The sequence below is a fragment of the Salmo salar genome, chromosome 14 (genome assembly GCF_965601325.2).
Source record: "Salmo salar chromosome 14, fSalSal1, whole genome shotgun sequence".
NCBI classification, from domain to species: domain Eukaryota; kingdom Metazoa; phylum Chordata; class Actinopteri; order Salmoniformes; family Salmonidae; genus Salmo; species Salmo salar.
In genome coordinates, this window is record NC_138304.1 from 23,035,180 (window position 1) to 23,057,555 (window position 22,376).

At 42.8% G+C, this 22,376-nt stretch overlaps 1 protein-coding gene across 3 annotated transcripts; it reads left to right on the forward strand.

Annotated features, from left to right (window-relative positions):
- The first annotated feature begins 2,464 nt into the window (after nt 1-2,464).
- On the forward strand, nt 2,465-22,371 carry LOC106569038 (myb-related protein A). 3 transcript variants are annotated; one of them, XM_014139979.3, is made up of 15 exons: nt 2,465-2,568; nt 9,302-9,389; nt 9,477-9,558; nt 9,647-9,718; nt 9,829-9,921; nt 11,032-11,252; nt 12,080-12,263; nt 12,446-12,520; nt 14,112-14,333; nt 14,734-15,078; nt 18,909-19,048; nt 19,145-19,259; nt 19,529-19,648; nt 19,939-20,046; nt 20,216-22,371. In XM_014139979.3, the coding sequence occupies exons 2-15, from the start codon at nt 9,352-9,354 to the stop codon at nt 20,498-20,500; spliced, it is 2,100 nt and encodes a 699-aa protein (XP_013995454.3). In that variant the 5' UTR covers nt 2,465-2,568; nt 9,302-9,351; the 3' UTR covers nt 20,501-22,371. The 3 variants fall into 3 exon arrangements, with proteins under 3 accessions (XP_013995454.3, XP_013995457.3, XP_013995455.3); XM_014139982.3 differs by having other exon boundaries at nt 19,151-19,259; XM_014139980.3 differs by having other exon boundaries at nt 2,473-2,568; nt 9,344-9,389.
- The last annotated feature ends 5 nt before the right edge of the window (nt 22,372-22,376 follow it).

Below are 22,376 nucleotides of genomic sequence, written 5' to 3' on the forward strand. Positions count from 1 at the left end.
GTGGAAATGTTTTTTTGGGATTCAGTTAATTTGCTTGGCAAAGAGGGACTTTGCAATTAATTGCAATTCATCTGATCACTTTTCATAAGATTCTGGAGTATATGCAAATTGCCATCATACAAACTGAGGCAGCAGACTTTGTAAAAATGTATATTTGTGTCATTCTCAAAACTTTTGGCCATGACTGTATATGTGTGTGTGTGTGTGTGTGTGTGTGTGTGTGTGTGTGTGTGTGTGTGTGTGTGTGTGTGTGTGTGTGTGTGTGTGTGTGTGTGTGTGTGTGTACATAGTTCATGTTGATAGATGATAAGGAATGATACATCAATTCAAGAATAACTGATAATTATTTTTCCATGAACCGCCTGCAGTTTTAGTTGTTTTGTGAACATGCAATGGTAGCATTTTATTATTCAATTGAAATAATACATTTACGTTTGCACTTGGAATTCAAGAGATGGAAATAAGGTGTGTTGTTGTGCAGGGGTGTGTTGAGCCCTATATGCTACCTTTATTGCTCATGGGAACAACTAATGGGAACATTGGTTAGGATAAACTTGGGATGATCCAAGCATAGAAATATAATGATTCATTTTAATTATTTGGAAACAACAATCAGCTGGTATTACTAAGAATGTTATGTCTAGTTGCTTTATTGCTATTCAGCTCTAGAATTTCAACACAACATCCACAATTTGAATCACTCAAAAAAGTACTGGGCCAATGGGATATATTAAAGTGCTGTCAACATTTATGCCTAGTTGGTGAGTGTGACATGAGATGTCTTGATCTTTTGGTGCAGAACATGATGTATCCCTTGAGAAATCATTGAAAGAGGTGTCATGGAGAAGGTACATTTTACATTTGGTATCTCATAAACACAAAACATCTCACTGTGGTGTGTGAAGTATATTTCCAATTGGTTGTTCATCCAATGCAGTTGAATGTAAACTTCTGGGCAAACTGTGTAGTAACATGTTGCATTCAGATCAGTTTTTGTGGCATTAAATTCCTCTCCAGACATTATAAAACCTAACTCCTGGTTTGTTTGTTGGAATTTCAACCAAAAAGTGGGTTGCGGTGTTGATAGGCCCTGGCCTCAAAAGGCAGAGGTCTCACGAATTGAGTTTACACTTTTGTTGCCAACCAAGATTTTGGAGTATTCCAGATCACCTTGTTGTTCTAGAATGACATGGTAACTTTGGATGCTGCCATTGTCAGCTTATGGCCTTAAATCATTGAGTCTTACTGAGTCTTGGCCTGACTTCTGGACAAGGTTTCTTATTATGGCAAAAAGCAGTTCTATTTGTACCGGCCAAAAAAAACAATTGCAGGTAATATTTTTTTAACGCCCCATGGCTTTTCTTTTGAGTGAACAACATGTCAAACTCAGCACTTTCAGAAAAAGAAGGACTGTTAGAGTAGAGCGTATACTAGCTAAACTCAAACAAAGTGATATTTTCAGTCCAAGGAAGAATAAAAAGGAAATGTTAAACTCGCCTAACTCAGACAACACTGATTTAACAAACTTGAAGTTTGTTTTTTTGAGACTGCTGTACTAATTACATATATTGTAAGCCAGTTGTATTATAATAGTATATATTGTAGTATACTTTGATCTGTACAGAAACTCAAGTTGTTCAGTAAAATGTTTAGTTAACTTTTTTTCTTGTTTGCTAATAAAATATTGAACATACCACAGCTACAACATTGCTGTTTGCATGTGTGATGACTTTTTAACACAACAATAAAGTAATTGCTTCACAATTTTGTATTGTGGTCACTAATACTGCCTTAACTACTTGCCTTTGAATTCACTTTATATTTTTACTTTTAAAAAAATTATGTAGACCCACTTAATCAATAGCCTATGCTTGATCTCATAATCTTAAAGTGTGTTTCTTTGTGACTGCTGTACTTGTATTATAATACGTTATATTGTACTATACTTTGATCAGTACAGAAACTCAAATTGTTCAGTAGCCTATGCTTGATCCCATCATCCCTTGAGCTTTGTGCACGCATTGAATGTGTATGTGCCACGCTACACGTCGATGTTTGTCTGTAGTTTAGCAGGTCTAGCTTCATATCCCCAGCGAGGGGTCACTGCATTGTGGCTCACAGCCAAGAATGTGACAGTCTATCAATTGGATTTATGACACGCAATAATACGTGCAATGTTCTCTGTTATCTGTCGTTGTACTACAAAAGTCCACCAGGTGGTAGAACTGCATCAATTTTCAAATATAAAAAACACTGCGTCTGTATACAGCTTTCGGCTGTTCAAATGTAATTGTAAGGTTTTCATGAATGATTTTCATGAAAAGCTCTTGTTAGTGATACAGGTGTTGTCGTCGGCTTTTGAAATACCCGGCTGGCTGAAAATGAATTTGATACATTTCACAGGGCTGATTTGACAGAGACTTTGCGATTCTGACCAATGAGGAGAGAGTCCGCGTGCGCTGCACTGGGGTGGGCGAGAGATTCGGCGGGACAGACATTTCTGAACTACTGTCCCCCAAGAGACCTGACCACCACGGAGAATTTAAATACGTCTAAAGGAGACGGGATGTGAGTAACAAGATGAAGACACGAGGTGGAAACAGAATATAGAATAGTGTTTGATCATCAGTCATAAACTCAACCACATTAATAACAAACATAGAATGTTTTGTAAATTGTTATTTGAGCTAGCTGGCTCAGCTAAGTAACGTTAACCGTAACAAAGTATAGCTAGTTTTAGCTAGCCAGACTGATTAGTTGGCTAATTTGCAGACGTTAGCTTCTTACTAGCTAGCCACCTAGTTTCAAGTGTAAACGTTTTATTGTCACATGCACAGGATACAGCAGGTGTAAAACAGTACAGTGAAATGTTTAACTTGTGAGCTCTTTTCCAACAATGCAGAAATAAAGGTAGCTAATAATATACCGTTAGATAAGAAGAAGAACACACGTAAAATACAAAGAGAAGCACGATCATGCAGTTATATCCAGGCCAGTGCCAGTAAGTACCATTATTACAATGTGCAGGGGTCCTGGAGTGATTGAGGTAGGTATACACATGTAAGCAGCGGTAAAAGTGACTAGCAGCAGGATAAATACCAATGATAATAATAATAATCATAATAATAGAACGGGTAGAAAGTGGCTGGTAGCAGGATAAAGACTAGTGGTAATAATAATAAACAATATAGCATCAGCGAACCTTAATAGTAATCACTTAAAAATATATACTGTATATTGTCACATACACCGGATAGGTGCAGTGAAATGTGTTGTTTTACAGGGTCAGCTATAGTAGTACGGCACCCCTGGAGCAAATTAGGGTTAAGTGCCTTGCTCAAGGGCACATCGACAGATGTTTCACCTTGTCGGCTTGGGTATTGGAACCAGAGTATGTGGTGTGTGCATGGTGGTGAGTGTATGTGTGTGGCGTCTGTGTTGAACATGGGTGCATGAGTGTGTATGCGTGAATGAGAAGAGTGTCAGTGTAGGTGTGTGTCTGAGTGGTAGAGACCTGTCGTTGAGCATAGAGACAGAGCAGGTAGTCAGTGTGGATAGTCTGTGGGAGTGCAGGGGTAGTAACTATTCAACAGTCTTATGGCCTGGGGAAAGAAGCTGTCCCGATGCTCTAGCACCGCCTACTGGACGGGAGCAGGGAGAACAGCCCATGGCTCAGGTGGGTGGAGTCTTTGGAAATGTTTTGTGTCACTGACAGACACCGTTTGGCATGAATGTCTTGGATGGCTGGGAGCTTGCCCTCAGGGACGCACTGGGCTGTCCGCATCACCCTTTTTTAGGGCCTTGCTGTCGATTACGGCGCGGTTGCCATACCAGGCAGTGATACAACCAGTCGGGATGCTTTCGATGGTGCACATGTAAAAGTTCCTCAGGATCTGAGGGGCTATGCCAAATCTTTTCAGCCTCCTGAGGGTGATGAGGCGCTGTCGTGCCTTCTTCACGACTGTGCTAGTGTGAGAGGACCATGTTAGCTCTCGACCCGGTCCACTACAGCTCCATCGATGTGGATGGGGGTGTGCTCGCCCCCGTGTTTTCTCTAGCCCACAATCAGCTTCTTGGTCTAGCTGATGTTGAGGAAGAGGTTGTTGTCCTGGCACCACATTGCCAGGTCACTGTCCTCCCTATAAGCTGTCTCATCGCTGTCGGTGATCAGGCCTAGCACCGTTGTGTCGTCAGCAAACTTGATAAAACAATTACAATAACAATTCTCTATAAATCCTGGTTACACTTCTTTGCATAGTGAACACTGCATTTCAATTACACATGTATACTTCCTCAATCAGCCTCTGAGGTGTTTTTACTTCTTTACCTGACTGCCTCATTACAACAGGCTGCCCTGGTGGGTCTGACAAAGGAGTGTCTGGGCTTGATGTTGTCTGACCTGTAATGACACTCTCTTGCCTGTCTGTTAGCTAACACTCGGGTACACGGAACACATGTCTCCTATTTCTCCTGTATGTAACTACCTCAGGTGTCATTACATCATATGACCTGGTTGCCACTGTTTTCACCACCTCAACGCTCCATGTTTCAACATCATGCATTTTCACCCTATCATTTGGACTGAGTGCACTGAGCACCTTGGACCCTGTGTCATAGTACCTTTTCTATTCACTCTTTTCCCTCTGTTTGTTAAGAATGACCTTGCCATCCTGTCTGTTTCTAGGAGTACTGGCAACCTACTTTTGAGTTTCCTGTTGAACAACAGCTCTGCCGGGGAGACGGACCATGTTTTAGTGGAGTAGCCCTGTAGTTTAGCAAAGCTAGATACATATCTTTCTTAAGCAGTAGTTTCATTGTTTTGACACCGTTCTCGACTAACCCATTAGACTGTGGGTACAGTGGGTTGGATGTGACATGCTTGAACCTGTACAGTTTAACAAAATCACTGAAAGTTGAACTGAGGCGTTGTCCGTATGACGAGCAAAGAATGACTTAATGTGAGTTAACACCTGACTAGCAGGAATGCCCTTCAGCAAAGCTCTCTGGGTAATGAGAGTAATAGTCCATCATTAGAACATAGTTCTTGCCTTCAAGAGAAAGGAGATCTATTCCTACTTTGCCCCATGGTCTCATTACCTCTTTTTCCTCAACCCACATTGGCTCTGCTCTGTTTTGACCGCTATTCATGGCATGTTTCACAAGCTTTGACTGGCTGCTCTATATCAGCATTCATCTTGGGCCAGAATAACACTGCTTTTGCATGTCGTTTTGACTTTTCCATCCCTAGATGGCCTTTGTGTATTTTGATCAACATGTTTTTCTGTAACACTTGGTATCACAATACCTCAACCCTTAAACAGAATTCCATCAAGTACAGATAGCTCATCCCTATATTGACAATAAGGGTATGGTATACCTTGTACAGACCACCCACATGTTATGACTTGAATACCCTTTTACAAACATTCATCTTCTGCAGTAGCACGTGAAATAACTGTCCACATTTCATCTATGAGACTGGGCAACTCATTCTGAAGGTTTACATGTATGGTCTCATCCTGCTTGTATATCTGGTTTGGTTCTGAGCTGTCAAAAGCTATGGACAATGTGCCACTAACAATTATTTTCCTGGTCCCTGTGGCTCAGTTGGTAGAGCATGGTGTTTGCAACGCCAGCATGGTCTGTGCAATGCCAGGGTTGTGGGTTTGATACCCACAGGGGGCCAGTACAAAAAAAAAAAGAATGCATGAAATGTATTCACTACTGTAAGTTGCTCTGGATAAGAGCGTCTGCTAAAATGTAAATGTACTCAAGTTGCAAGTCATATTTCTGAAGTTTTAGAAACAGTCTCTGTACCCTTGGTGGTGTGTATTTCAGACGTTTCTTTGCAATAGATCTGTTTTGGCCCACACTGTTTTACCATAGATAAACACATGGAATGTCTCACACGCTTATGACAGTGCCAATGCCTCTTTCTCAATCTGAATATAGTTACACTCAGAAGTTGTCAAAGCCCTGGAGGCATATGCGACTGGGCGCCATCTAGTGCCATACTGTTGTAACAACACTGCACCTAAACCTGCTTTAGAGGCATCTGCTGAGATTTTGGTTTTACGCTGAATACCTTCACATGTTAGTTAGGTTATTTCTGTCTTTCTGAATTCACATTTGACTGCGTTTAGCTTTAGCCCATTAGCTGTGGCTGGATCAAGTGCTGCTTTCAACCTTGTGTTGTGCTCTTCAAGAATCTGACCCCATGTTAGGACATCATCAATGTACACTTTTGTGCCTGGCACACTCATATATCTGTTGAACTGTGCTATGAAAGACTTTTGGTGCTGAAGTGAGACCAAACGGGAGCCTTTTAAATGAATACCTACCAAAATGAGTATTGAAAGTGCAAAGCCTTGTATTCGCCTTGTCTAGACTGATCTTCCAAAACCCCAAGGAGGTGTCAAGCTTTGAGAATTATTTAGCCCCTACTATGTCCTCAAATATCTCCCCTCTGGTAGGCAGCTGGAAGTGTTCCCTTTTTACATACTTGTTTAGCTCTTTTGGATCCATACACAGTCTAAGCGAGCCATCTTTCTTCTCCACTATTACTAGTGAGTGGACCCATTCAGTAGGTACTTCTCCTTTGTCTAGGATATCTAAGGACTCTAGCCTCAGTAGCTCTGCTTTTAGCTGGTCTCTTAGTGATAATGGTACCTTCCTAAGTGCATGGATCACTGGTCTATTTGGCTGCTCTAACTCCGTTTTGTGTTGCACCATGAGTTTTCCCTGAAAAACATGAGCATATGCGTCCACAACATTAGTCATTTCACCATTCACTGTATGAAACCGTTTCACCAGACCCAGTAAGTTACATAACTTTAACCCAATGATGGCTGTTTTTCTCCCTTTACTATGACAAACGGAACCTTGTGAGATTTAGCATCTAACCCCAGCACCAATGTGCATGACCCTGAAGTGGCAATTGCTTCACCACTATACGCATTCAGTCTTATCATTTGTTTTGTGTTCACCACTGGTTTTACCTGAAACAGTAACAATTAACAATTCAGTCTCTGGAATTATGTTGACCTGTACTCCAGTGTTAAGTTTGAACACAATGTCAGGTCCATTAGTCTTGTAGGTAGCAGTCCAGTCCTTGTCTGGTCCTGCAAGTGCGACTGTTCTCACAAAGGTGTCACCCAAAGACACCTCACAGTACTCGTTGTCTCTGCTGTTTCCTGGTCCTCGTTGACACAGTGTACTGTATTTTGTTGTCTAGGCTGCCTGCATTTGAGTGTGAAGTGGTTTTTCATGCCACAGTTGTAACACTCTTTTCTATATGCTGGGCACTGGCGAGGTCTGCGCTCTCCTCCGTAGTTTCTGCATGAGTGCTGGTTCCCTGAAGTGTGTTGCTGACTGCTGTTGGTACTGTCCTTTGAAGTTAGCCGTTTATCTGTAGCTCTTCCTTTGCTAACATACTTCACTTTGCATACTGTCACTAAGAACAACACCATCAATTGACCGAATGCGACTGAGTCACCTTGCTAGCTTGACACATTTGTGTTGCTCTTTCTTTTGTCAATTCATTCTCACCAAGTAACTTTTCTCTCAGCCCCTTGTCTCTCACCCCCATGACAATTCTATCTCGTATCAGCTCGTCTGCAATTTGACCAAAATTACACAACTGACATTTCAGTTTCGAGTCCATAATAAATTCCTCAACAGTCTGTTTCATTCTGACGTCTACTGTTGAAAACGTACCTCTCAAATGTCTTGTTTCTTCTGGCATTACAAAAAGTCTGAAAGTTGGCTAATACCAGTTCATAATCTGCTTGCTCTTCATCCTTTAGCTGAAAACTGTTGTAGACATCAGTGGTGTCTGAGCAACCTACTGTGAGAAACCGGGCGACCTTCTGTGCGACGTCTTTATCAACCGCTCCTATCTCCGACAGAGGGTGAAACAGTGCTTGAACCGATTCCATTGATCTTCAACGTTGCTGTGAAGTTTCAGTTCTGTTGGAGGCTTTAGCGGCTCAATGTCGTTAGCCAGCTAGCACTGCAAATTGACTAGCTACGTGCACTGCACGCTCCGTTAGCTCCGGCGTGGTTATTTTTACGTCACTCTCGTTAGCCCAGTGGCTAGTAAGCTAAAGTTAGCTAGTTGACATGAAGCATCTTGGCGCCGTTCAGCATTTCCGACCAAAACTTGATGATGGAGGAGTCAAAGGTGAGTTGTGTCACTCCTGGTACCATGTTGTATCCTCTTGTCTAAGAAATACTAAAGAAAACAACTATTCCTTAAAACACAAGTCCTTCTTTATTCAAGTTAACCAGATCCGTACAAGTATTGTGCATTGAGCTGAGATCTTCCGCTCTCCTACCCTTCTGCGTGTGCTGTGCATCCCCTAAGTGGTCATGTGGCCTCCGATACAATATGCCACAGAGTTGTGCTAGGTGTGGGTGGAGAGGTAGTACAGGAGGGGCTAAGCACACACCCCAGGGGGGCCCCGTGTTGAGGGTCAGTGTGGCGGAGGTGTTGTTGCCTACCCTCAACACCTGGGGGCGGCCCATCAGGAAGTCCAGGATCCAGTTAGAGCAGGAGGTATTCAGTCCCAGGGTCTTAAGCTTGGTGATGAGTTTGGAAGGATTATGGTGTTGACACTGAGCTGTAGTCAATGAACAGCATTCTTACATAGGTATTCCTCTTGTCCAGGTGGGAGAGAGCAGTGTGAAGTGCAATTGAGATCGCGTCGTCTGTTGATCTGTTGGGGCGGTATGCAAATTGGAGTGGGTCCATGGTATCTGGGATGCTGGTGTTTATGTGCCATGACCAGCCTTTCAAAAGCACACGTGATTACAGATGTGAGTCATTTACAGATGATAGTCATTTAGGCAGGTTGCCTTAGAGTTATTTGGAACAGGAACAATGGTGGTCAGCTTGAAACATGTTAGGATTACAGACTGGGACAAGGAGAGGTTGAACATGTCTGTGAAGCTGGTCTGTGCATGCTCTGAAAACGCGCCCTGGTATTGCTTCTGGCCCAGCAGCCTTGCGAGTGTTAACCTGGTTAAAAGTCTTGCTGTCCGTGGCTGACGTGAGTGAGATCACACATTCGTCCAGAACAGCAGGGGCTTTCATGTATGACTCAGTGTTGTTTGTCTCGAAGCGAGCATAGAAGGCATTTAGCTAGTTTGGGAGACCTGCGTCACTGGGCAACTCACGGCTGGGTCCACCTTTGTAATCCGTAATAGTCTGCAAGCCCTTCATACCTATTTTATCTGATCTATTATTTAAGCAAACTACATTTAATCAGAATCTGTTGCTTGTTGTATGCTTTCTCCATAGTTTGTCAATAAGGTTGCTGCATAACAAAAACAATTTGAACAGGATACAGTATGGCTAGCAGCGGCAGCAGAAGACGTCGACACCTTTGGTAAGTTTGAGGGGATGTCTGTTCACTGTAAACATTATTCTCCTCTCCTCTCTTGTAAATTAACCTTATTAGTCCTTCCTTTCTCAGTGATGTTGGGGATGACCATGACTGCATTGAGGTGAAATGTCCCAAGAAGTCTTTGCAGAAAGTCAAGTGGTCGAGGGAAGAGGTAAGTCATTCCCTGACTGAGTTGTCTTCTGTGGTAGTCAACTCCCGAGAAAATAATATTTAATATGTTTCTCCCTTGTGATCATAAGGATGAGAGGCTGAAGAGGCTTGTGGATGAACACGGAGCAGATGATTGGAATGTGATCGCAGATAATTTCAAGGTAAGTGTCACCCACAGAAAATATGCACAACTCTGACATCTTTGTCCCTTGTGTACCTGTATATAGGACTGATGTTTTCCTCCTTTTTTTGCATTTCTCCACTCTGACAGAAAAGATCTGAGTCTCAGTGTCAGCACCGATGGCAAAAGGTGCTCAACCCAGAGCTGGTGAAAGGGCCATGGACCAAGGAGGAGGATGAGAGGGTGAAGACCGTTTCTATTCAGTTTTCTGTCTACCAAGTACCCTACATGACCAAAAGTATGTGGACACCTGCTCGTCAAACATCTCATTCCAACATTGCTGCGTGCATTAGTGAGGTCGGGAACTGATTTTGGGCAATTAGGCCTGGCTCGCAGTCTGCGTTCCAATTCATCCCAAATGTGTTTGATGGGGTTGAGGTCAGGGCTCTGTGCAGGCCAGTCAAGTTCTTCCACACCGATCTCAACAAACCATTTCTGGATTAACCTTGCTTTGTGCACGGGGGAATTGTCATGCTGAAATAGGAAAAGGCCTTCCCCAAACTGTTGCAACAAAGTTGGAAGCACAGAATCGTCTAGAATGTCATTGTATGCTATATAATTCAGATTTCCCTTCACTGGAACTGAGGGGCCTAGCCCAAACAATGAAAAACAGCCCCAGACTATTATTCCTCCTCCACCAAACGGATGGTGAAGTGTGATTCATTACTACAGAGAACGTGTTTCCACTGCTCCAGAGTCCAATGGTGGCGAGCTTTACACCACTCCATCCGACGCTTGGCATTGCGCATGGTGATCTTAGGCTTGTTCATGGAAACCCATTTCATGAAGCTCCCGATGAACAGTTATTGTGCTGAAGTTGCTTCCAGAAGCAGTTTGAAACTTGGTAGTGAGTTTTGCAACTGAGGACAATTTTTACACGCTTCAGCAGTGGCGGTCCCTTTCTGTGAGCTTGTGTGGCCTACCACTTCGCGGCTCAGCTGTTATTGCTCCTATACGTTTCCACTTCACAATAACAGCACTTACAATTGACCGGGGCAGCTCTAGCAGGGCAGAAATTTGACGAACTGACTTGTTGGAAAGGTGGCATCCTATGATGGTGCCATGTTGAAAGTCACTGAGCACTTCAGTAAGGCCATTCTACTGCCGATGTTTGTCTATGGTGATTGCATGGCTGTGTGCTCGATTTTATACACCTTTCAACAATGGGTGTGGCTGAATGAACTGAATCCACAAATTTGAAGGGATGTCCACATACTTTTGGCCATGTAGTGTATATGTATCACACATTCACAAATTTTTAATCTTGCTGTGTGTCAATGTATCTGTGCACAGGTCATCGAGTTGGTGCACAGGTATGGCCCCAAGCGCTGGTCCATCATTGCCAAGCATCTGCACGGGCGTATCGGCAAGCAGTGCCGGGAGCGCTGGCACAACCACCTTAACCCTGAGGTGAAGAAGTCGTGCTGGACTCAGGAGGAGGATCGGATCATATACGCTGCTCACAAACGTATCGGGAACCGCTGGGCTGAGATAGCAAAGCTGCTGCCTGGCAGGTTATAACACTTTTATAACAAGTCATAATACTGTTATAACAGGCTAAAACACTCGGTTTGCATCCCAAATGGCACTCTATTCTCTATATAGTTCACTAATTTTGACGAGGGCCCATAGGGATCTGGTCAAAAGTAGTGCACAAAGGGCCTCCCGGGTGGCGCAGTGGTCTAAGGCTAGCTGTGCCACCAGTGCTAGCTGTGCCACCAGAGATTCTGGGTTCGAGCCCAGGCTTTGTCGCAGCCGGCCGCGACCGGGAAGCCCATGGGGCGGCGCACAATTGGCCCAGCGTCGTCCGGGTTAGGGAGGGTTTGACCGGCAGGGATATCCTTGTCTCATCGCGCACTAGCGACTCCTGTGGCGGGCCGGGCGCAGTGCACGCTGACCAGGTTGCTAGGTGTACGGTGTTTCCTCCGACACAATGGTGCAGCTGGCTTTCGGGTTGGATGTGCGTTGTGTCAAGAAGCAGTGTGGCTTGGTTGGGTTGTGTTTCGGAGGATGCATGGCTCTCGACCTTCGCCTCTCTCGTACGGAGTTGCAGCGATGAGACAAGACAGTAACTACTACCAATTGGATACCACGAAATTGGGGAGAAAAAGGGGGTAAAAAAAAAAGTAGTGCACAATGTAGGGAATAGCGTGCTCTTTTGGGCGCAGTATCTGTGTCTAATGGCATCAGATTTTATATGTAGAAATCTCATGAGATTAATCAAATATTTAGTTTGTCTGAATCGCAGGGATATATAACAAATAACAACAAATATTAGTGTTGACAATATAGAACATAATATTGTTGTAATTCCATTTCTTTGGTCTGAATCCCCCCATAGGACAGACAACTCTATAAAGAATCACTGGAACTCGACCATGCTTAGGAAGGTGGAGCATGAGGGCTATCTGCAGGACGTCCCGACTCGGGTCTACAAGACCAAGGCTTCCATCAAGAAAAGAACCAAGTCTTCCAGCTCCTCCTGGCGGAGACAGAATCACTATTTTATGACTATCCCTACAAAGGTGAGCACAGATTTACCAATCAGCACCAGCAACTAGGCTGAAGAATAGCCTAATATCATTCTGAATTGAAAATCAAATTTCACTTAAATCGAATGAAAATCACTGAAATCAGGATGAAATCAGCCCCAAACGGTTTGTTCATTTTATTACATTGTTTGTGTTGTGAATGTGTTTTTTGGCAGATTTCAGGATATTCCCTTGGCTTGTTGAATGGCCAGTCCATGGACAGTGTTCCTGAAACCTCTTTCTTTGTCCCGGTGAGTATCCGCTCTCTGCACTCAATCAGCTTAGCTCAACCATGTTACAAGTGAACTCCTTCCCTCCCCCCAATGTATAGTAGTTCCTCTGTAATTCAGCATCCAATGTAAGATAAGAGATGAATAAGATTAAAAAATCAGCTGTTTTTCCAATCTCTCCTGGGCTGCGTGTACCCCAGCAGTCGTTCACTGATGGCTCCTCCAACAAAGAGCAGAGAATTAAAGAACTCAAGCTGCTCCTTATGGCAGCCGAGAGCGAAGTCAGGAAACGACAAGCGTCATGTGTAAGAAGGATGTGTAAGAAGGAACACGTATGTGTAGTCAGTAGTGTAGTATGTTCTAGAACTCCACCCTTCCCATCCCCCATCTCACCCCCGGTTAGCTAGCTACTCACCCCCGGTTAGCTAGCCACTCACCCATGATTAACTAGCTACTCACCCCCGGTTAGCTAGCCACTCACACATGATTAACTGGCTACTCACCCCCGGTTAGCTAGCCACTCACCCATGATTAACTAGCTACTCACCCCCGGTGAGCTAGCTGCCCCTCCTAGTTGCTACCCATCCCGTCCCTCCCTGCTTCTTACTGTAGCACTTAGCAGTAAGTCATCATTAACAGCTTCTCATTGTAGCAGTAGCAGCTGTCCATCATGTGTTTGTGCGCTTGCTAACTCCATTGCTGTCATTGTCAAGCCAAACATGACAATTGGCATGAAAGTTGTATGAGGAGTTGGCAAGAGCAGAAACGCACTGGCACCCAGGCTAGCTGTTCACAACACCTATGAGGCCTCTTTGGATAGATGAATGAAAAAATGTACAGTTCATGTTTAAGTTTCGGCATGAAAGTGAGGCTCCTGCCAATGTCCACCCTAGTGTCCACTCATTATATTTACATTGGTTAGGGCCCAAAGTTTTTCCTGGTAAGATCACGTGGTCAGGAAAACTCCTGGTCCTAATTATCATTGGTTCTGACCTTTCCATAGCCCTTGTCCAGGGTGTTACGTACGGCTTGCTTACGCTGCGCTTTCAGCCGAAACAGTTTGGAAGAGTTTGTGCATATATTTTGGACTTTGGTTTTTCGGCTGAACAGGCACACAGTATTTTTTCTGGAGGTAAGCCGAAGTTCGAAGCCAAAGTCTACTTCCCTTCGTCGATGATTGGTCAAAAGTAGGGATTCTTCAATAAAGTCTTTGTTGTCGTTCAACGAGAGACGACTCGTTTTCATGCACATTTTTTCATTGAGAAATACTGCACCAAACATCTTAGTTAGATGTAAAATTGCTCGACTAAGATCTTGGCAAAAACGTAAAAATGTATGAGTTATCTTAGATTCATTTGGACTATTTTGAGGAAGTGTATACTGGCTTTGGTGTCTCAAAATGGACAAATAGTACTATTGCCACTATTTTTCTTTTTTTTTTCAAGCGAAGGTCTTTTAAGTGAGTATGCGAGTATACTCGTTCAGTTCGACTAGACGGGTTTTGCTAGGCGCCAGCCGAGCTGAAGCATGCTGATGCCTTTAGCAATCCGCATGTGACGAACTGGACCAAAGCTAACCTTTCTCTGGCCCCCCCCTTTGTCCATCTCCACAGAACACAGAAGGTCACTACTCCAGCTGGTCCAGCAGCCTGACAGACGACGGTCTGACCAACACGACCCTGAGCAGCTTGGGGAACCAGAGTATGGAGGGCCGTGGTTCGGCTGTCTACACTCCTGTGTCTCCCAGCAGGTTCCTGGCCGTGGAAGCAAGCGCTGTCCTCTCCTCCCTACAAACCATCCCCGAGTTCGCAGAGACTCTGGAGCTCATAGACTCGGTCAGTTGGGTGATTCTCATGAAAGCACTTTTAACCATGGAAGTAGCAAAATTAGTTAGAAAAACCATGATCCATCTGCTTCAATCAACTATCATTCTGAAGACTATGTTGCCTAGTTTATGGCACTGTGTCTCATTTTAAATACATTTTACAGTTTCGTCTGAATTTTGTACATTTTCAGCCAAAATTCTTATTGCCAAAAAGCATCCGTATTACATCCTTGGGGCATTTTATACAATTTTACTTTAGAAAAACCCAACTTATTTGAATAAAAAACTAAATATGTTGCTGTAGTTTGTCCATAAATCAGATCTATTTTTATACTAGGTGAAGTCATTGTGTTATAATTGTCATTGTGTTATAATCTTGTCAAAACATGAATTCTTATTTGACCCCGTAGGACCCAGTGGCTTGGAGCGAGGTGACCAGTTTCAGCTTGAAGGAAATGACCTCGCCCCTGAAACAGGAAGTGATGTTGTCTGTCTCTCAAGTGGGGATGCCAGAAGGAGCTAGCTACCATTTTGAGGACTCAGTCATAATGGACCTGAGTGAGAAATACACTGAACTGATGCCTGCCTCTTCACCCACCGTGACTAAGCTGAGCACACCTCCCTCCATCCTGAAGAGGAGGGAGAGGGGGGAGCAGTACCCTGTCAGTCAGTGTCACAGCACCTCCTTTTTGGACAACAGCACCACCTCACCTAGCATCACTCATGTCAAAGCACTGCCATTCTCTCCCTCCCAGGTAGGATGTCCTGACTAGGTAACGTATAATCTAATACCATCAAGTAATTATGCAAACCACTGATCTATGATGTATGCTATACATTGTTTTGTAAGACCTTTAAACAGGTCAACATTCACAAGGCCGAAAGGGCAAGACGGATTACAAGGACGTGTAAGTGTCTTCACTGACATTTTCAACCTGTCCCTGACAGAGTCTGTAATACTTACATGTTTCAAGCAGACCACCATAGTCCCTGTGCCCAAGAACACCAAGGTAACCTGCCTAAATGACTATCGAACCGTAGCACATGAATTGCTTTGAAAGGCTGGTCATGGCTCACATCAAAACCATCATCCCAGAAACCCTAGACCCACTCTAATTTGCATACGGCACCGACAGATCCACAGATGACACAATCTCTATTGTACTCCACACTGCCCTTTCACACCTGGACAAAAGGAACACCTATGTGCGAATGCTGTTCATTGACTACAGCTCAGCGTTCCATAGTGCGCTCAGAGCTCTTCACTAAACTAAGGACCCTGGGAATAAACACTTCCTTTGCAACTGAATCCTGAACTTTGTGACAGGCCACCCCCAGGTGGTAAGGGTAGGCAACAACACATCTGCCACACTGATCCTCAACATGGGGGCCAAGCATGACTCCAACACCATCATTAAGTTTGCCGTCAACACAACGGTGGTAGGCCTGATTACCCACAATGATGAGACAGCCTATAGGGAGTGGGGTGCCAGGACCACAACCTCTCCCCCAACGTGATCAAGACAAAGGAGATGATCATGGACTACAGGAACAGGAGGGCCGAGCACGCCCCCATTCTCATCGACAGGGCTGTAGTGGAGCAAGTTGAGAGCTACAAGTTCCTTGGTGTCCACATCACCAACAAACTATCATGGTCCAAACACACCAAGATAGTCGTGAAGAGGGCACGACAACGCCTATTCCCCCTCAGGAGACTGAAAAGATTTGGCATGGGTCCTCAGATCCGCAAAAAGTTAAACAACTGCACCATCAAGAGCATCTTGACTGGTTGCATCACCGCCTGGTATGTCAACTGCTCGGCCTCCAACCGCAAGGTGCTACAGAGGGTAGTGCGTACGGGCCAGTACATCACTGGGGCCAAGCTTCATGCCATCCAGGACCTCTATACCAGGCGGTGTCAGAGGAAGGCCTTAAAAATGGCCAAAGATTCCAGCCACCCGGAGCGCCAAGTCTATGTCCAAAAGGCTTCTTAACAGCTTTTACCCCCAAGCCATAAGACTGCAGAACAGCTAATCAAATGGCTAACCGGACTGTTTGCATTTCTCTTTAGCTGTTTATTATCTATGCATTGTCACTTTACCCCTAACTACATGTACATATTACCTCGACTAACCTGTACCCCCGCACATTGACTCGGTACCGGTACCCCCTGTATATAGCCTTGTTATTGTTACTTTTTTATTTTGTAAATATTTTCTTAACTCTTATTTCTCTTAACTGCATTGTTGGTTAAGGGCTTGTAAGTAAGCATTTCATGGTGAGGTGAATACACCTGTTGTATTTGGCGCATGTGACAAATACAATTTGATTGTCAAATAGCCTGCATACAGTAGAGCAGGGGTAAGCAACTAGATTCAGCAACACCCCGATTTTTGGTCGGAGTGGATGGTCGGGGGTCCGGAACATAATTATAATAATTTGTACACTGCAAATTGACCACAACTAAGCCCAAAAATGACAATTTTCATACCTTGATTACATTGAGACACGATCATATGTCTATAATTGGTAAACAGATTTCCTAAATGAAGCTAAATTTTAGCATAATTTTTGAACAAAAATCTAAAATCCCCTAAAAACGTTGGGCTAAAAACTAGAGGTCGACCGATTTGTGATTTTTCAACGCCGATACCGATTATTGGGGGACCCAAAAAAACTGATACCGATTAATCGGCCCATTTAAAAATATAATAAAAAATGTACATTTGTAATAATGACAATTACAACAATACTGAATGAACACTTATTTCAACTTAATATAATACATAAATACTATCAATTTAGCCTCTAATTAATAATGAAACATGTTCAATTTGGTTTAAATAATGCAAAAACAAAGTGTTGGAGAAGAACGTAAAAGTGCAATATGTGCCATGTAAAAAAGCTAACGTTTAAGTTCCTTGCTCAGAACATAAGAACATATGAAAGCTGGTGGTTCCTTTTAACATGAGTCTTCAATATTCCCAGGTAAGAAGTTTTAGGTTGTAGTTATTATGGGAATTGTAGGACTATTTCTCTCTATACAATTTGTATTTCAGATACCTTTGACTATTGGATGTTCTTATAGGCACTTTAGTATTGCCAGTGTAACAGTATAGCTTCCGTTCCTCTCCTCGCTCCTACCTGGGCTCGAACCAGGAACACATCGACAACAGCCACCCTCGAAGCAGTGTTACCCATGTAGAGCAAGGGGAACAACTACTCCAAGTCTCAGAGTGAGTGACGTTTGAAACGCTATTAGCTCGCACCCGCTAACTAGCTAGCCATTTCACATCGGTTACACCAGCCTAATCCCGGGACTTGATAGGCTTGAAGTCATAAACAGCGCAATGCTTGAAGAATTGCGAAGAGCTGCTGGAAAAACGCACGAAGGTGCTGTTTGAATGAATGCTTACGAGCCTGCTGCTGCCTACCATCGCTCAGTCAGACTGCTCTATCAAATATCAAATCATAGACTTAATTATAACATAATAACACACAGAAATGCGAGCCTTTGGTCATTAATATGGTCGAATCCGGAAACTATAATTTCGAAAATGAAACGTTTATTATTTCAGTGAAATACGGAACCGTTACGTATTTTATCTAACGGGTGGCATCCCTAAGTCTAAATATTCATGTTACATTGCACAACCTTCAATGTTATATCATAATTATGTACAATTCTGGCAAATTAATTACGGCCTTTGTTAGGAATAAATGTACTTCACACACTCCGCAATGAGCCAGGCGGGCCAAACTGCTGTATATACCCTGACTGCTTGCACGGAATGCTAGAGAAGTGACACAAATTCATGTTAGCAGGCAATATTAACTAAATATGCAGGTTTAAAAATATATACTTGTGTATTAATTTTAAAGAAAGGCATTGATGTTTATGGTTAGGTACATTGGTGCATTTGACAGTGCTTTTTTCGCAAATGATCTTGTTAAATCATCACCCGTTTGTCAAAGTAGGCTGTGATTCGATGACAAATTAACACGCACCGCATCGATTATATGCAACGCAGGACACGTTAGATAAACTAGTAATATCATCAACCATGTGTAGTTAACTAGTGATTATGTTAAGATTGATCGTTTTTTATAAGATAACTTTAATGCTAGCTAGCAACTTACATTGGCTTCTTGCTGCCCTCGCGTAACAGGTAGTCAGCCTGCCATGCAGGCTCCTTGTGGAATGCAATGTAAGGCAGGTGGTTAGAGCGTTGGACTAGTAACCGGAAGGTTGCAAAAACGAATCCCCGAATCCCCCCTGAACAAGGCAGTTAACCCCCATTCCTAGGCCGTCATTGAAAATAAGAATGTGTTCTTAATCTGACTTGCCTAGTTAAATAAAGGTGTTAAAAAATATATATATATTGGCAAATCGGTGGCCAAATACCGATTACTATGAAAACTTGAAATCGGCCCTAATTAATCGGTCGACCTCTACTAAAAACGTTGGGGGTCGAAGAAAATCACATGCGTGCTGGTTTTGGCCCACGGGCCTCCTGTTGCCGACCCCTGCCATAGAGTATATTTGTGATATATGGTACAAACACTACACTGTATTTCTCTGTAGTTTTTCAATGTGTCTGGCGTTGAGGATTTGACTCTAGAAAACCCAGCTCTGACGTCCACCCCAGTGTGCGGTCACAAACGTGCCAACACCACCCCCTTCCAGAAAGAGTTAACAACCAAGTATCAGAAGGAGAATGCTGGGTAAGCGAGTTTTCTATAACAGTTCTGTGTTAATATTTCACTCCTACACCAACAGAGGCTTTCTCACATGCATGTACTGTCTGACTGTTTTACAAGTTTCAGGACCCCCAAGGTTCGTAAAGCCATCATGTTTCCCATGCCACTAACTCCAACACCATTCAAGACTGCCACGGCCACCCAAGAGAAGACGCAGGCCCAGCTGAAAATGATGGTATATTTATAACACAGGAATAACATGTTTATAAGTCATGTCTGTATTATCTGTTATGTATTTGGTGTGTGAGGGGATGTTGTATTATGTAACTCTTCCTGAGGGATGTGTGTGTGCCCTTGCTCATGTTTCTCTCTCTGTGTGTGTGTGTGTGTGTGTGTGTGTGTGTGTGTGTGTGTGTGTGTGTGTGTGTGTGTGTGTGTGTGTGTGTGTGTGTGTGTGTGTGTGTGTGTGTGTGTGTGTGTGTGTGTGTGTGTGTGTTCTTTTAGATGCAGCAGCCACAGTCCCTGGCCTACCTGGAGGAAGAGGTGCTTAGAGTGGAAAACAAGGTTGATATGTTAATTCATGCAGAAACACAGGCTGACTTCTGCTCCTCCTGGAAACATGAGGTATCCGAAGCTTATATTCATCCATAGAGATTTGTACACAGTAATTATGAAGTAATTCAATTCCATTCAAACAACTTTATTTGTCACCTCCTGGCAATTATGTCAGGGCTATAGCGGTGCTTAAGACACATTTAACTAACAACAAACGATAATGACTAAACAGAGAATAAATAGACCAGAACCTGCGTGATAAAGACTTCAAAGTGCCGTTCAATAAATATATTAGTATTAAACATAGATGGAATTCAACTTTTTTTACAGTCTTATCCATTCCATGTTTTGTAACCCAGGTTAATCCATCGTCCAGGAGTGTTAGGAAATCCCTGGCTGCGGAACCCTGGAATAAGGACTGCCACAGTGCTCAACTCTATTTCCAAGAAGACTTCAACAATGCACAGGTGAGATATCAGTGAGATATCACTTTTCAAGTTGCAATCAGAAGCACTGAAAATGAGATTCATACAGACTATTGTAGATGAGGATGGTAAACCACGGGGAGAGTGAAGGACAATTAAGAGAGCATTGAAGAATGAGACAGTACTTTAAAGGTCTCTCACATTATCTCAGATCCATGGGGAGAGCCTGCTGACCAGCGCCCCCCAGAGGTCATCCATGCTGGGCTGTGAGGAGCTGGTGTACTCGCCAGCCCCTGGTCTAGGACCAGGGAGAGAGGAGCCATGCTGTTACCTGCCCCACCACACCCTCACCATCGCCCCGAGGAGAGACGACAACTGTGAGTGGGATGCTGTGGTATTTGGGAAGACTGATGATCAGATGATCGTAGCTGAGCAGGCCAGACAGTTCCTCAGCTCCCAGACATCTGGCTGTGCCTCCAGAACCTTGGTACTCTGACAGGACCTCAACACTACTTAGGCTGTGTTTAGACATTCAGCCCAATTCTGATTTTGTTTGGCACTAATTGGTCTTTTGACCAATCAGATTTTTTGCCAGTAATTGGGCAAAAGATCAGAATTGTGCTGCCTGTGTAAGTACAGCTAACAGTTAGCCTGGTCCTACTGTATGTGCTTTCTGGCCTGACACTGACCATAGGAGTTGGCAAGAGTGCACAAACAGATCTGGGCCTGGCTCGCTAACAGTCACGAAGATAGTTTTTACCCAGAGGTATGCTAATACTAGACAATTTTACTATAGGTAGGAAACATCATATTACCTTTTTTTTATTTGTCTGTTTTCAATTACAGGTTGATAGGAAAATGATATAACATGTAGCCGATTAACCATACTGGTAGCAATTCATTGAAGTTATTTTGTATTGAATAACCTTATTAAAGACCATAACTCTGTTGATTTTGCACTATAAAAAGTGGTATATCTGTATGTGTTGTATACTGTAGCAAGAGAAAGGTGGAGGCATTTAATGAATGTTTTCTGCGTTGAAGGTGCAGAGAAATTGGAATCGGTAACTTTTTGTAATTTATTGTGCAGAAGCCTTTGGAGCTTTTCTCATCAAAAATAATATTGATATTGTACATCTGATGGTGTTAATGCTGTTTTACCACTAAACAAAACCCCCACCTGAATGGAATTTTTTAACACTTCATCAGTGAATCATGTTAGATACTGAAAGTACTTTTCAAAACTTATAAAGAAGTGTACTGTTACTTCTTTGCACAGACTGTAGACATGTTCTAATTATTTTGGATTGGACAATAGCTTGTGTATCTTATCTCTCTCTCTCTTGAGATGAAAGCATTGCAAAATTCACAGAACACATCCTGCCCCATATTCACATTTTGTCCCATATTATTACAAACACAGTTTACAGGCTTCCACCTCAGATGTCTATGCAGAAGCAAATTGCACTTCTTGTTTTCAACATTTGTGTATTCCTTTGGATGTAGCATACACATTTTGTTATAATTGAATGTACTGTTAACTGTTATTGTTAACAAGAACTAAGGGTGATGGAGTTAGGCTTTGTGGCATGGAACTGTGTGCATATTCTGCTGCTACAGAGACAAAGCAGGTCATGCACGTCTGAGGGTCAGAAGCCATTGGAGAAACACTGCCTGGGACAAACATACTTTAATAAACATTTTGGCAGTTGGTTGGTGTATATAAGTTAAAGTACTTGCTCCTTAGGTGTCCAAAGAGTTTATTTTATGTATTAGGATTTCACTTACCGGTAACTCAAATTGTAAATGTATAGGTATGTAAACTGATTCCTTTCTTAGCAAGGTTTTAAACATGGATTTTAATTTTGAAATCATAAAACAGTATGTAGAAAGTTCTGTAAGGCATTTTAAGAAAGTCAAGTGTTGATCTACAGTATTTGATTCTGAAGCATAGTGTGTTAGTTTTACCCTACATTAAGAAGTATTTTATCAACCTGTGCTAGCTATAGGTAATACATCCAGCTAAATATCAAATAGGTTTCATTTGATAGGAGTACTAGGGCAACTGAAGGATATTCCAATCAAAGTTATTTTCAAGTGTACTGCATCTTTGTGTAAAGATTTATTGTAATATGATTTAACATTTTGTTTACCTGTAATATAGTTTAATTTTTAAACCTGTTCCTAATTCTAGGTTTGGAGGGAAAAATGTACATGCAGCACTTTGGTCTTTCTATAAAATAGAAAGTATACACATTTGTTTTTCACAGTTTTTATATGGCACATTGTTTATGTCACCTTTGTATAGAGTCACTGCCAACTCGTGCACATGTACCTCAGTTTGGTAATAATAAAATGCTAAAACTATTAGC

Bases quoted from the DNA above. Each gene is read 5' to 3' on its own strand.
- LOC106569038 (XM_014139979.3), top strand. From the start codon at position 9,352: ATGGCTAGCAGCGGCAGCAGAAGACGTCGACACCTTTG. The intron at 12,264-12,445 runs GTGAGCACAGAT...GTTTTTTGGCAG, and splicing joins TTATGACTATCCCTACAAAG to ATTTCAGGATATTCCCTTGG. The intron at 19,649-19,938 runs GTATCCGAAGCT...TTTGTAACCCAG, and splicing joins GCTCCTCCTGGAAACATGAG to GTTAATCCATCGTCCAGGAG.